The sequence below is a fragment of the Oenanthe melanoleuca genome, unplaced genomic scaffold (genome assembly GCF_029582105.1).
Source record: "Oenanthe melanoleuca isolate GR-GAL-2019-014 unplaced genomic scaffold, OMel1.0 S323, whole genome shotgun sequence".
Lineage (NCBI taxonomy): Eukaryota > Metazoa > Chordata > Aves > Passeriformes > Muscicapidae > Oenanthe > Oenanthe melanoleuca.
Window position 1 is genome coordinate 11,959 of NW_026612972.1, and position 12,085 is coordinate 24,043.

At 50.7% G+C, this 12,085-nt stretch overlaps 1 protein-coding gene across 1 annotated transcript; it reads right to left on the reverse strand.

Moving 5' to 3' along the window:
* Positions 1-10,271: 10,271 nt before the first annotated feature.
* Positions 10,272-11,864, reverse strand: LOC130266886 (zinc finger protein ZFP2-like). Its single transcript, XM_056516164.1, has 2 exons — positions 11,652-11,864; positions 10,272-11,466 (listed from the first exon to the last, which is right to left on the reverse strand). The coding sequence occupies exons 1-2, from the start codon at positions 11,701-11,703 to the stop codon at positions 10,280-10,282; spliced, it is 1,239 nt and encodes a 412-aa protein (XP_056372139.1). The 5' UTR covers positions 11,704-11,864; the 3' UTR covers positions 10,272-10,279.
* Between the last annotated feature and the right edge of the window lie 221 nt (positions 11,865-12,085).

Below are 12,085 nucleotides of genomic sequence, written 5' to 3' on the forward strand. Positions count from 1 at the left end.
CCCCATTGTTTCTTTGCAGGTGCCTCCACCCCTGTCCCCGCTGTCCCCACAGGTGTCACCTGCTATCCGCTCACCATGCCCGTGTGTCCTAGCAACCAATTGTGCCAGGGCAGGTTGGGGAACTTGTTCAGCTGGCAACAAATGGCCCGCAATCGGGTGACAACCAGCAGCGCATCCCAGAGCCACCGCAGGAGCAGGGCCACCAAGAAGGAGCCCAGGGCCACTGTGGCCAGGGAACCCAGCGCGGCAGCCACCGCCCTGGAGCCACTCCTGGGGACAGGTTTGGAACAGAACAAGGGCCAGGTGGGGCGGTGTCACCCACGGGTCACGTGGCGGCCCCATGCTGGTTGTCACCGCATCCAGCTTTTGTCCCAGTGCGCGTCTTGGTGGCAGCACGCTCTGACACGTCATGGTGGCAGCATCCCCTCGTGTGTCCTTGTGATATCGTGTCCCTGCCCTCCCCCATGTGTCCCCATCTCCCTGCTTGTGTCCCTGTCCCCACTTCTGTGTCCCCCACAGTGTCTCACTGTTTCCCACCCGTGTCCCCTGTCCCCTCCGAGTGTCCCCATCCCCCTCTCCCCCATGTGTCTCTGCTCCCTTCTGTGTGTCCCTGCCCCTCCCTGTGTGTCCCCTGCTCCTCACCCCCAGTCGGACCAAAGTCCCCGAGGTCCCGAGGCCTTGTCCTGTCACATTTCCCCGTGTCCCGTGAGATGTCCCTGTATCCTGTGGGATGTCCCCATGTTCCACAGGGTGTCTCCATGTCCCATACGGTTATAAGTACATATTACATTATTAGCGTTTTGCAAATATTAAAATTAATGCTATATGTATAGTGTTGGAAAGCTTTGCTTGATGAATACAGTTTCTTTTTGTTCTGCTATTAACAAAACTAAGAAATAATAGTGTGATTAACATCTATTTTTCTTAAACTATAACATAGTGATGTAAAACTTTTGTTCATGTAACTAACTCAGAGAATGGTGAAAGGATAATCAGGACATTCTTCACAAACTTGGATTATCCTATCTGGATGAAGACAGGCGTGTGTGTTGATTTCACGTGCTTGGTGGGAGGGGCAGATTCACCTCAGAGCAGGCTCCATGACGCTGGGGAGTGGGAGGGGCTCTCCCGTCTCTGGGAGCTTCCCCTGTGAGCTGCTGGCACCAATCAGAAAGCTGATTTGGTGATGGACAACTCGGGAAACCAAGAAAAGTTATTTCGCTTTCACAAATCACAGTGGATCAGGTTTGCTGGCTCTCTTTTGGCTTCCAGTCTCCAGGGGTGGTGGTGCCCGTCTGGGGGCTGTGGCCCAGCTCTGGGCTTGGCCTGGAGTCCGGCCCGGTGCCCCTGCTCTGTGGAGGGCCTGGCTCGGCACCCCAGCTCTGCGGGGGCCCGGCTTGGGACCCCGGCCCCGGCTTGGTGGGGGGCCCGGCCTGGCTGCATGGTCCCGGCCACCCCCTCCCTGACTGCATGGCTCCGTGCAGCCCAGAGCTCCCCTCTCCACGTGGCATGGCCGAGCAGGGGGGGATTGGGGATCCACCAAAGCCTCTCCCTTCCCCCCTCCCCTCCTCGCTCTGAGAGAAGAAGCCTCCAGCTGCCCGTGTTGATTCTTCATGATCTGGATACAACTGTAACTTCTTTATGCCTGGATAAGATCCTCGATCTCCTAAGCATTCCCTGAATGACAAAAAATGAAAGCATGGAGATTACAAAGGTCAGTGGAATGAAGATAAAGTTCCTGGTGGGAAGAGATTGAAATGATGCAAACTGATAAGTAGCTGAAAACATTTTTTGTGGGCTAAGGGGATTGTCACTTCACTAAAATTCCTTTAAACTGTGAAATATACTTGGGGAGGTTTGGGGTGCTTGAGAAGAAGACTTTTTTTGTCTTGGAGAATTGGAGCTCTCTCTGTTCTGGGACTGGAATAAGGACAGAGACATTTGATAGTGAAGCAGATGAAAAGAATCTTGTTTTTCAGCAGCCTGCCTTTAAAAGTAATACCCCATGTGTGTAACATAACCCATTGCACAGCTCTGGAAGGAGTGTGAAAGAATGGGAGGAGAGTCATAATCTGCAATATTTTCCCAGGCGGATGTGGATTGTGAATGTGAAGACAGCCCACAAGCCATAAATAAAAAGGAACTTTTCTCTCTTAAGTGAACTGAACTGATTATTTGAATGTATCACTGACTGAAGTGCTCTCTGTATGTTTGTTGGTAAGAAATGTTGAATGAAGGGGAGGAGGGAACAATCTAGGGATCTTATTCCGAATATTTTTTTGTGTTATTAATAAATTTCTTCTTGTACCTTTCTAAGTTTTAAGCCTGCCTTGTCTCTACTCCTGGGTCCCGTCTCTAAAAGAAATTAAATATATTTAAGGTTGGCAAATCCAAGTCACACCGTGACAGCGTGACAACACCAGAATTCCAGGGAAGGAATTAATTGATTTCCATTATCAGGTAGTGTGCTGACAAGAAGAGGAAAAAAAAGGAAAAAAAAAAAAAAGTTGATTTACATGAAGGTCTATAAAAATGCAAGAGGTTGATGCATTTAACGAAGTGTTTTCTGAGTTAGTGTGTGCTCTTGGCTCAATGTCAAACATCGGGCCATTATAAACTTATACTTTATTCTTTTTCTCTTATTGTCTTTTATTAAACCTTTTAAAATTTACCAGGAAAGTGAACCTCATTTTTCACACATAGGATTTTCCCGTGGCTGTTCCTTGCACTGGGCATCTGTGCCTGTCCCGGCACAGACAGGGACACCCCACAACACCCCACGACTCTTTGACCTCTGGTTTTGTGCCTTTTCTCCTTGATTTGGGTCTTTTCTGCCTCTTTTCGATCCTTTAACCCTGTTTTGGGTCCTTTCCTCTTTTTCTGGCTCTTTTTCCCCCATTTTGGGTCCTTTCCTCAGTTATATGTACATTGTTCAGCTTATGGTCCCTTCCATTAATTTTGAGTGCCCTCCCCCTGGCTTTGATGCATTTTTGGGTGTCTGTCCCCCCTCAACCCCATCCCCACCCTTCTTCCCATATGCCCCTGCCCCCTGCCCACCCCTGTACCCCCTGGCATACCCAAGGGTGTACCGCACACCACATGGACTCTGTGACTGGCACCAGGGACACCCTCGAGTCCCCTGGAGTGGCTCCCCTGTGACCACCATAGCACTGGAGAAGGCACTCAGGGTCTACAGCACCCTGGAGAGCCAGGCAGTGTTGGGTGAGCACCCCCGGGACCCCCCTGGGCCTCAGTGCCAGGCAGGGGCAGCTCCTGACCGAGCTCCTCTGCCACGGGGTGGGTGTCCCAGTGGGGCTGGTGGGAGGGGGTTCAGAGTGGTGGTGCTGGGGCTGACTGTGCCCTGTGCCATGACCCCTCCAGGGTCATGTCCTATGTCCAGTGCCCTGTCCCATGTCCTGTGCCCTGTGTCCTGTGCCATGCTCCAGGGTGATGTTCCAACCCTGGCATGTCCTGTGCCCTGCGCCATGTTCCAGGGTCATGCCTTGTTCCATGTCCCACGTCCTGTGCCCTGTCCCATGTCCTGTGTCCTGTGCCCTGTCCCATGTCCCATACCACACTTCACACCATGCCCCACACCATGCCCCAGGCCGCACACGAAACTGTGCATGGCTGCCTCGTTCTGTCATTTTCCCTGTCCCCATCACCGTCCCCATCACTGCTTCCTTCTTGCTGCTGTTTCAGGGTTAAAACCCTCAGCTCCCTCTAGGACCACTGTGGCATTGACCGGCCCTGGGCACTGCTGATGGCTGCCCTTGTCCCCCAGGACAGGGGTGACACTGGCACACATCTGGCACACAGCTGGTATTGGGGCTGGCACCCGTCTGGGACTGGGATGGGACTGTCCTGGATAAGTGCTTGGCATCATGGCATCAGGCTTGGGAAAGGAGGCTGGGAACTGGGACTGGGGCTGGACTCTGGGGCTGGACACCACAACTGGGCACTGACACTGGGGACTGGACTGTTGGACTGGACAGCTGGGATGGGCACTGGGCACTGGCACTGGACATCAGCACTGGGGCTGAACACTGGGAATGGACACCAGAACTGAGCACTGAGGCTGGACACTAAAGCTGGATACTGGGGCTGGGCAACAGCACTGGGCACTGAACCAGGATCAGGATAAACCCCTCTGTCCCTTGGTCCCCCTGAGCCCCCCTTTGCCTACCCAAAGCTTGGCTGCATCAGATCCAAGCAGGATTTTGCCCCTTTGGGGATGTCTCCCAGAGAAAGAGAGGTGGTCTGGGGGTACTGGGTGTGCTGGCTCTGGCCCCCTCCAGACCCAGATGGGAGGACGCCCTGGGGGGCTGCAAGAAGCCCTGAAATGAGACTTCATCGCCTCCCACCAACCTCCCAGTTCATCAATCCCAATTTGGGCACCCCCTACCCTCAACCTTACCTCTTCCAAGGGTGCTGGTCCAGGGGGTGGCACACAGCTGTCCCTGATCCCTCCTCCAGGGGCTGTTTTGGAAAAGGCTCCTCCAGGAGAGGAAAAGTCGCAGTGGCACCACAGTTTACAGAATTAACTGAGTTGGAAAAGACGTCTGAGATCATCTATCACACCTATGACCTAACAGCACCTCATCAACTAAACCATGGCACTGAGTGCCCCATCCAATCTGTTTTTATAAACCTCCAGGAGTGGTGACTCTACCACCTCCCTGAGTAGCCACTTCCAATGCCCAATCACCCTTTCAGTAAAGAATTTTTTCCTGTTTTTCCTAGCTTAAGACTGTGTAGTCTCCTTCTGTCAGTGGTTGCCTGGGAGGAGAGAGCAGCCCCCATCTGATTACAGCCTCTGTCCTGGTTTGAAGGACAGGTGTCTGCCAATAAAGGCAGACGTTTTCCTTTGAAACAGAGACCTGAATTCCACTCCCCCCAAATATTATAAACTTTTGAATCAAGGAAACGTTTGAATCTGAGGTAGAGATAAGGGGGTAGGAATCACAGCTCTTTTACTAATATATCTAACTGTACCAGCAGAAACAACAGCAGTTGTTAAAATTACTAACAAAACAGAACAGATTACTTGGTTCCAGTCCTTTCTTCAACTGTGGTCACGCTCTCTCTCAGGCAGGAGCGGAGGCGGGAAGGGGCAGGCGCTTGGCTCCAAAACCGGGGCGGATCCTTCTCCCAGCTCGCCGGAAACACACGTCCCCCTCCGGAAGTCCCTCTCCAAGCCGATCCCACATACCCCTTTCGTCCAGAGTCATCAAAGATCCGGGGTGTAACTGGCCAGCTCTATTGGCATGAGAATGGGAAAAATTCTTTAAAGTGACACAGTAATAGGAAAACACTCAACCCCCAACAGCCTCATTCCAGGGAGTTGTAGAGGTTGCTGCAGTTGTGACATTAGTGACAGACCCGGTGGGAAGAGCTGCGGGGTAGGAGGGGCCCCAATGGCACAACTGTCCCTGCAGCTTACCTGGTTGGGGGTCCCAGTGACTCTGCTGTCCCTGCAGGGTGCCCACCAGAGCCATTTGGGCTGTATGTGGGTGCTAGGGGGTCCCAGTGACATTCCTGTCACCACCAGAGCAGTTTTGGGGACATTCTGGTGACACTGCTGTGTCTGCAGGGTCCCTCTGAGTGCAGCAATCAGGAGACTTCCTAGCTCACAAAGCCTCGCTCACAGGGACCTTGCTGCTCACCCTGCTGCAGCCAGCACAGCTCCAAGGGGCTCCTCTGCACCCCCGTTTAGAGGGCCCCAAGAGATTTATCATAACAAGGTTTCATCCTCGCCCCACTTTTCACCACCAATTTTCTTTGCAAGTGTGATGCTATAAGTGCATATTATATTAATGGCTTTTCCAAATATTAAAATGAATGCTATGTGTATAATGTTGGAAAACTTTGCTGTATGAATATAGTGTCTTTTACTTCTGTTATTAACAAAACTTAGAAATAGTAGTGTGATAAATATCTATTTTTCTTGGACCTATAACATAGTGATGTTAAAAGCTTTTTTTCATGTAACTCAGAGAATGGTAAAAAGATAATCAGGAAATTCTTCACTATCTTGGATTAGCTTAACTGGATGAATACAGGGGTGATGAAGACCAGGACTCCAGGGAAGGAATTTACTGATCCCCATTTTCTGGGAATGGGCCTACAAGAAGGAGCCACAAGGAGAAAAAAAAAAGGAAAAAAATTTGATTTAATGGTTGGGGGGAGAATGATTTTGAGCAATGCATGAAGGTCTACGAATATGCAACATGTTGATGCATTTAATGAAGTGTTTTCTGAGTTCGTGTGTGCTCTTGGCACACTGTCAAGCACCTGGCCATTATCTTTTGCCTTATTGTTTCTCTTACTGTCTTTTATTAAACCTTTTAAAATTTACTTGGAAAGTGAACATGGTTTTTCACATTGTGATAAAAAACATCTCTTGTCCCCCATGTACACATCCATGAGATACACTCCCATGTTACCGTCTGTGTCTATGCCCCGCCTCCTTGATATCTCCATTGACAGCCCTGCCCATACCCTTGTCCATATCCATATCCATATCCATATCCATATCCATATCCATATCCATATCCATATCGTCACGGTGTGACTTGGGTTTGCCAACATTAATATATTTAATTTCTTTTAGACGGGACCCAGGAGTAGAGAAAAGGCAGGATTAAAATTTAGAAAGGTACAAGAAGAAATTTATTAATAACACAAAAAAATATTCAGAATAAGATCCCTTGATTGTTCCCTCCTCCCCTTCATTCAACATTTCTTACCAACAAACATACAGAGAGCACTTCAGTCCGTGATACATTCAAATAATCAGTTCAATTCACTTAAGAGAGAAAAGTCCCTTTTTTTTTGTTATGGCTTAGGGGGCGTCTTCACGTTTACAATCCACATCCGCCCGGGAAAATGTTGCAGATTATGACTCTCCTCCCATTCTTTCACACTCCTTCCAGAGCTGTGCAATGGGTTATGTTACACACATGGGGTATTACTTTTTAAAGGCAGGCTGCTAAAAAACAAGACTCTTTTCATCTCCTTCACTATCAAATGTTTCTGTTCCTATTCCAGTCCCAGAACAGAGAAAGCTCCATTTTCTCTGAGGCAAAAAGTCTTCTTCTCAAGCACGCCAAACCTCCCCAATATATTTCACAGTTTAAAGAAATTTTAGTGAAGTGACAATCCCCTTAGCCCACAAAAAATGTTTTCAGCTACTTATCAGTTTGCATCTTTTCAATCTCTTCCCATCAGGAACTTTATCTTCATTGCGCTGACTTCCGGAGTCTCCAGGCTTCATTTCTTCTTATTCATGAGAGCTTAGAAAAAATGAGGATCTTATCCAGGCATAAAGAAGTTACAATTCTATCCAGATCGTGAACAAACAGCATAGGCAGCTGGAGGCCTCCTCTCTCAGAGAGAGAAGAGGAGGGGGGGGGAGGGAGAGGCTTTGGTGGATCCCCAGTCCCCCCCTGCTCGGCCATGCCATGTGCAGAGGGGAGCTCCAGGTCGCGTGATGCCATGAGGTCAAGAAGGGGGGGCTGGGACCATGCGGCCAGGCCGGGCCCCCTGCAGAGCCAGGGCTGGGGTCCCAAGCCGGGCCCCCACAGAGCCGGGGTGCCGAGCCGGGCCCCCCGCAGAGCCGGGGCACCGGGCCGGACTCCAGGCCAAGGCCAGAGCTGGGCTGGAGCCCCCAGCCGGGGACCACCACTCCCAGAGACCGGAAGCCGAAAGAGACCCAGCAAACCTGATCCACTGTGATTTGTGAAAGCGAAATAATTTTTCATTGGTTTCCCGAGCTGTCCATCACCAAATCAGCTTTCTGATTGGTGGCAGCAGCCCACAGGGGAAGCTCCCAGAGACGGGAGAGCCCCTCCCACTTCCCAGCTTCATGGAGCCTGCTCTGAGGTGAATCCACCCCTCCCCCCAAGCATGTGAAGCCAACACAATCCACCCCTTCACTTTCATAAATCACATTTTCCTTATTATTATAAAAAAAAAAAATCATTTAACTTTACAACATTAGCCACCACCCCTAGGTACTCTACTATTATTTTTACTTCATCTTTATAATCTAATACATGCCTTGCCTTTACTCCTATTAATTGATCCCATCTCACATCTTTATTAATTTATCGTTTGCCCACATTCTCCACCAAGAATGTCACGGAGTGACTTGGGTTTGCCAACCTTAAATATATTTAATTTCTTTTAGAGACGGGACCCAGGAGTAGAGAAAAGGCAGGATTAAAATTTAGAAAGGTATGAGAAGAAATTTATTAATAACACAAGAAAAAATTCAGAATAAGATCCCTAGATTGTTCCCTCCTCCCCTTCATTCAACATTTCTTACCAACAAACATACAGAGAGCACTTCAGTCAGTGATACATTCAAATAATCAGTTCAATTCACTTAAGAGAGAAAAGTCCCTTTTTTTTTGTTATGTCCTAGGGGCTGTCTTCACCTTCACAATCCACATCTGCCCAGGAAAATGTTGCAGATTATAACTCTCCTCCCATTCTTTCACACTCCTTCCAGAGCTGTGCAATGGGTTTTGTTACACACATGGGGTATCACTTTTTAAAGGCAGGCTGCTGAAAAACAAGATTCTCTTCATCTCCTTCACTATTAAACGTCTCTGCTCCTATTCCAGTCCCAGAACAGAGAAAGCTCCATTTTCTCTGAGGCAAAAAGTCTTCTTCTCAAGCACGCAAACCTCCCCAAGTATATTTCACAGTTTAAAGAAATTTTAGTGAAGTGACAATCCCCTTAGCCCACAAAAAAGGTTTCCAGCTACTTATCAGTTTGCATCTTTTCAATCTCTTCCCACCAGGAACTTTATCTTCATTGTGCTGACTTCTGGAGTCTTCAGGCTTTAATTCTTCTTATTCAGGAAAGCTTAGAAAAAATGAGGATCTTATCCAGGCATAAAGAAGTTATAATTCTATCCAGATTGTGAACAAACAGCATAGGCAGCTGGAGGCCCCCTCTCTCAGATCGAGGAGAGGAGAGGGGGGGAGGGAGAGGCTTTGGTGGCTCCCCGATCCACCCTGCTCAGCCATGCCACGTGGAGAGGGGAGCTCCAGGTCGCGTGATGCCATGAGGTCAAGAAGGGGGGGCCGGGACCATGCGGCCGGGCTGGGCCCCCGCCAAGCCTGGGCCGGGGTCCCAAGCGGGGCCCTCAGCAGAGCCGGGGTGCCGAGCAGGTCTCCCCCACCACAGAGCAGGGGCACCAGGCCGGACTCCGGCTGAGCCCAGAGCCGGGGCCGGATCCCCCGGCCAGGGACTACCACTCCCGGAGACCAGAAGCCGAAAGAGACCCAGCAAACCTTATCCACTGTGATTTGTGAAAGCAAAATAATTTTCATTGGTTTCCCGAGCTGTCCATCACCAAATCAGCTCTCTGATTGGTGGCAGCAGCCCACAGGGGAAGCTCCCAGAGACGGGAGAGCCCCTCCCACTTCCCAGCTTCATGGAGCCTGCTCTGAGGTGAATCCACCCCTCCCCCCAAGCACGTGAAACCAACACACATATCCATATCCATATCCATATCCATATCCATATCCATCCCCATCCCCACCCATGTCCCACTATGTCTTAGTACAATGTCTTTATTTTAACACCAATGTTGGATGAAGGAAAGAAGAAAAATGAAAGAAAATCAAGGCCAAAATAAAAGGATTTACCTGCCCATGCTGACTATGAGTATGAGCATGAGTATGCATGGGCTTGGGCGGGTGGAAAGAACTGTTTTTAGAGGCCTTTCCACTTCATTGTCTCCAAAATCTTGGTTTTCTGCCCCAGTCCATCACTATTTGGCTGTGGAACATGCCTATGGCCCGTAGAGAATTAGAATCATGGAATGATTTAGGTTGGTAAAGACCTCCAAGACCACCCAGTATTCATTGATGCTGCCAGATGAAATGATTGGATGCAAAAGGTCCAATTTTTTGGGGTGGAAAGTAAAATCTGCTGTCCCAAATGAATTCCTGATGTCAGTCTGCATTCCAATGGAGTTTTGGTCAGCTAAGTCCAGGTGTCCACAAAGAGCCAGGAAGATGTAGAGAACACCAGACAGGTGTGTTCCCAACATGGAACACCAGGACCATGGATCACCAAGACTCTGCCCAACGAGGGTCACTTGGGAGCATCCAACGGGGTCCTCCAGTGGGGATGGAGCTCGAGCAGTGCTCAAAGCTCTTCCCGCACGCGGGGTACTCACAGGGCTTCCCCTACCGGTGCCCCCATTGGTATCAGATCACTGTAGATTTCTGGGAGAAACACTTCCCACTGGGGACACTGTTAGGGCCTCTCCCTGGTGTGGATCCGCTGGTGGGTGATGAGGGTGGAGTTTTTCTTAAAGCCCTTCCCACAGTCAGGGCAGTGGAAGGGCCTCTCTTGTGTGTGAATCTGCTGATGCCTGAGCAGATGGGATCTCTGCTGAAACCTCTTCCCACACTCAGGACACTCATAGAGCTTCTCCCCAGTGTGAATCCTCTGGTGGACAATCAGGTTGGAGCTCTGGCTGAAGCTCTTCCCACATTCTGAGAACTTGTAGGGGCATTCCCCAGTGTGCATTGCCTGGTGCATGATCAGGCGAGAGCTGTCACAGAAGCCCTTCCCACATTCCCCACACATATAGGGTCGTACCCCAGTGTGGATCATCTGGTGCCGGGTGAGGTTGGAGCTCTTCCTGAAGCCCATCCCACATTCCCCACACTTGTAGGGCCGTTCACCTGTGTGGATCATCTGGTGGCAGATCAATCTGGAGTTCAGTCTGAAGCTCTTCCCACATTCCCCACACTCATAGGGCCGTTCCCCAGTGTGGATCCTCTGGTGGCGGATGAGGTGGGAGCTCTGGTTGAAGCTCTTCCCACATTCCCCACATTCATAGGGCTGCTCCCCAGTGTGGATCCTCTGGTGGCGGATCAGGTGGGAGCTCTGGTTGAAGCTCTTCCCACATTCCCCACACTCATATGGTCGCGATATTGTATGGGTCCTCTGGTGAACGATCAGGCTGTAGCGCCATCTGAATCCCTTCCCACATTCCCCACACTCGTAGGGCCGTTCCCCAGTGTGCACTGTCTGGTGCCGCATCAGGTCGGAGGTGTTTCTGAAGCCCTTCCCACATTCCCCACATTTGTAGGGCTGTTCACCAGTGTGGATCATCTGGTGCCGGACCAGGCTGGAGCTCCTATGGAAACTTTTCCCACATTCCAAACACTGGAGGGGCTTCTTGCCATCATGAAGCTGCTCATGGACCCTCAGCTCAGAGCTGTGGCCAGATCTCTGGCCGCCTGGCTGGCCCAGACTGGGTCTTTCTCCCTTGGATCCCCATGATCTGTGTTTGCAGCCCCTCCTTGTGTGGGATCTCCGCGGCATTTCCTCCCCGTTGGATTCCTGCACTGTGGAGCAGCTCCAAACGGCCTCTTCCACAAGGTTCTGCTGCGGGGATTTGTCCTCCATGGTCTCTGCCCTCAGCGCCTTGTCTGGGGGAGTAAGGACAACGAGAGGATGGGATCTGGCTCCATGCCACAGGGAAGAAGAATAAGATCCCCACAGTCCTCCCTGGCAGAACGGCGTTGGAAATGTCGCTGTCCTGCAGCTGGGGGCCATGCTGGGCTGGGAGATGGAGCAGGACAGAAGGGGACAGGGGAAGTGACTTCCTCCTCACCTGCCTGGCTGTCCCAGGGCATCTTCCTCTTCCTCATGGCCTTTTCCTCCATCTAGATAAGACTTGGGAATGGGAAATCCTGGTTTGGGGGAAAAACAAGATGTGAGTGCATTGGCTTTGAAGGTCCCGCTGTCTGAGAGCATCTCTAGAAATCCCCGGGTTCCTGGTATCCATAAGAAGTTCCAAAAATCATGAAGGAGCCCGAAAACACACTCCCAGGAGATCCCTGTTTACAGGGTCCTCACTTTGGGTTTATGGGGCTTGCTGTTTGTTCTGGGTTGGTGTTATGTCTGCTCCTCTCCCGCTCCCACACCTCTCTGTCTGCATGGAGCTGCCACCGGTGCCCTTTTCTCCCCCCCCGGGGGGGGGGTGGTGCCCTGGGGGCTGGGCTGCTGGGCTTGCCCTGCTGCCCCAGCTGCTGCTTGCTGTGTGCT

What these genes read in the sequence shown, in the direction of transcription:
- LOC130266886 (XM_056516164.1), bottom strand. Translation starts at nt 11,703, where the DNA reads ATGGAGGAAAAGGCCATGAGGAAGAGGAAGATGCCCTGGGACAGCCAG. An exon ending in GCCCTGGGACAGCCAGGCAG is followed by an intron (nt 11,467 to 11,651) that starts GTGAGGAGGAAG and finishes TTACTCCCCCAG; the next exon opens with ACAAGGCGCTGAGGGCAGAG.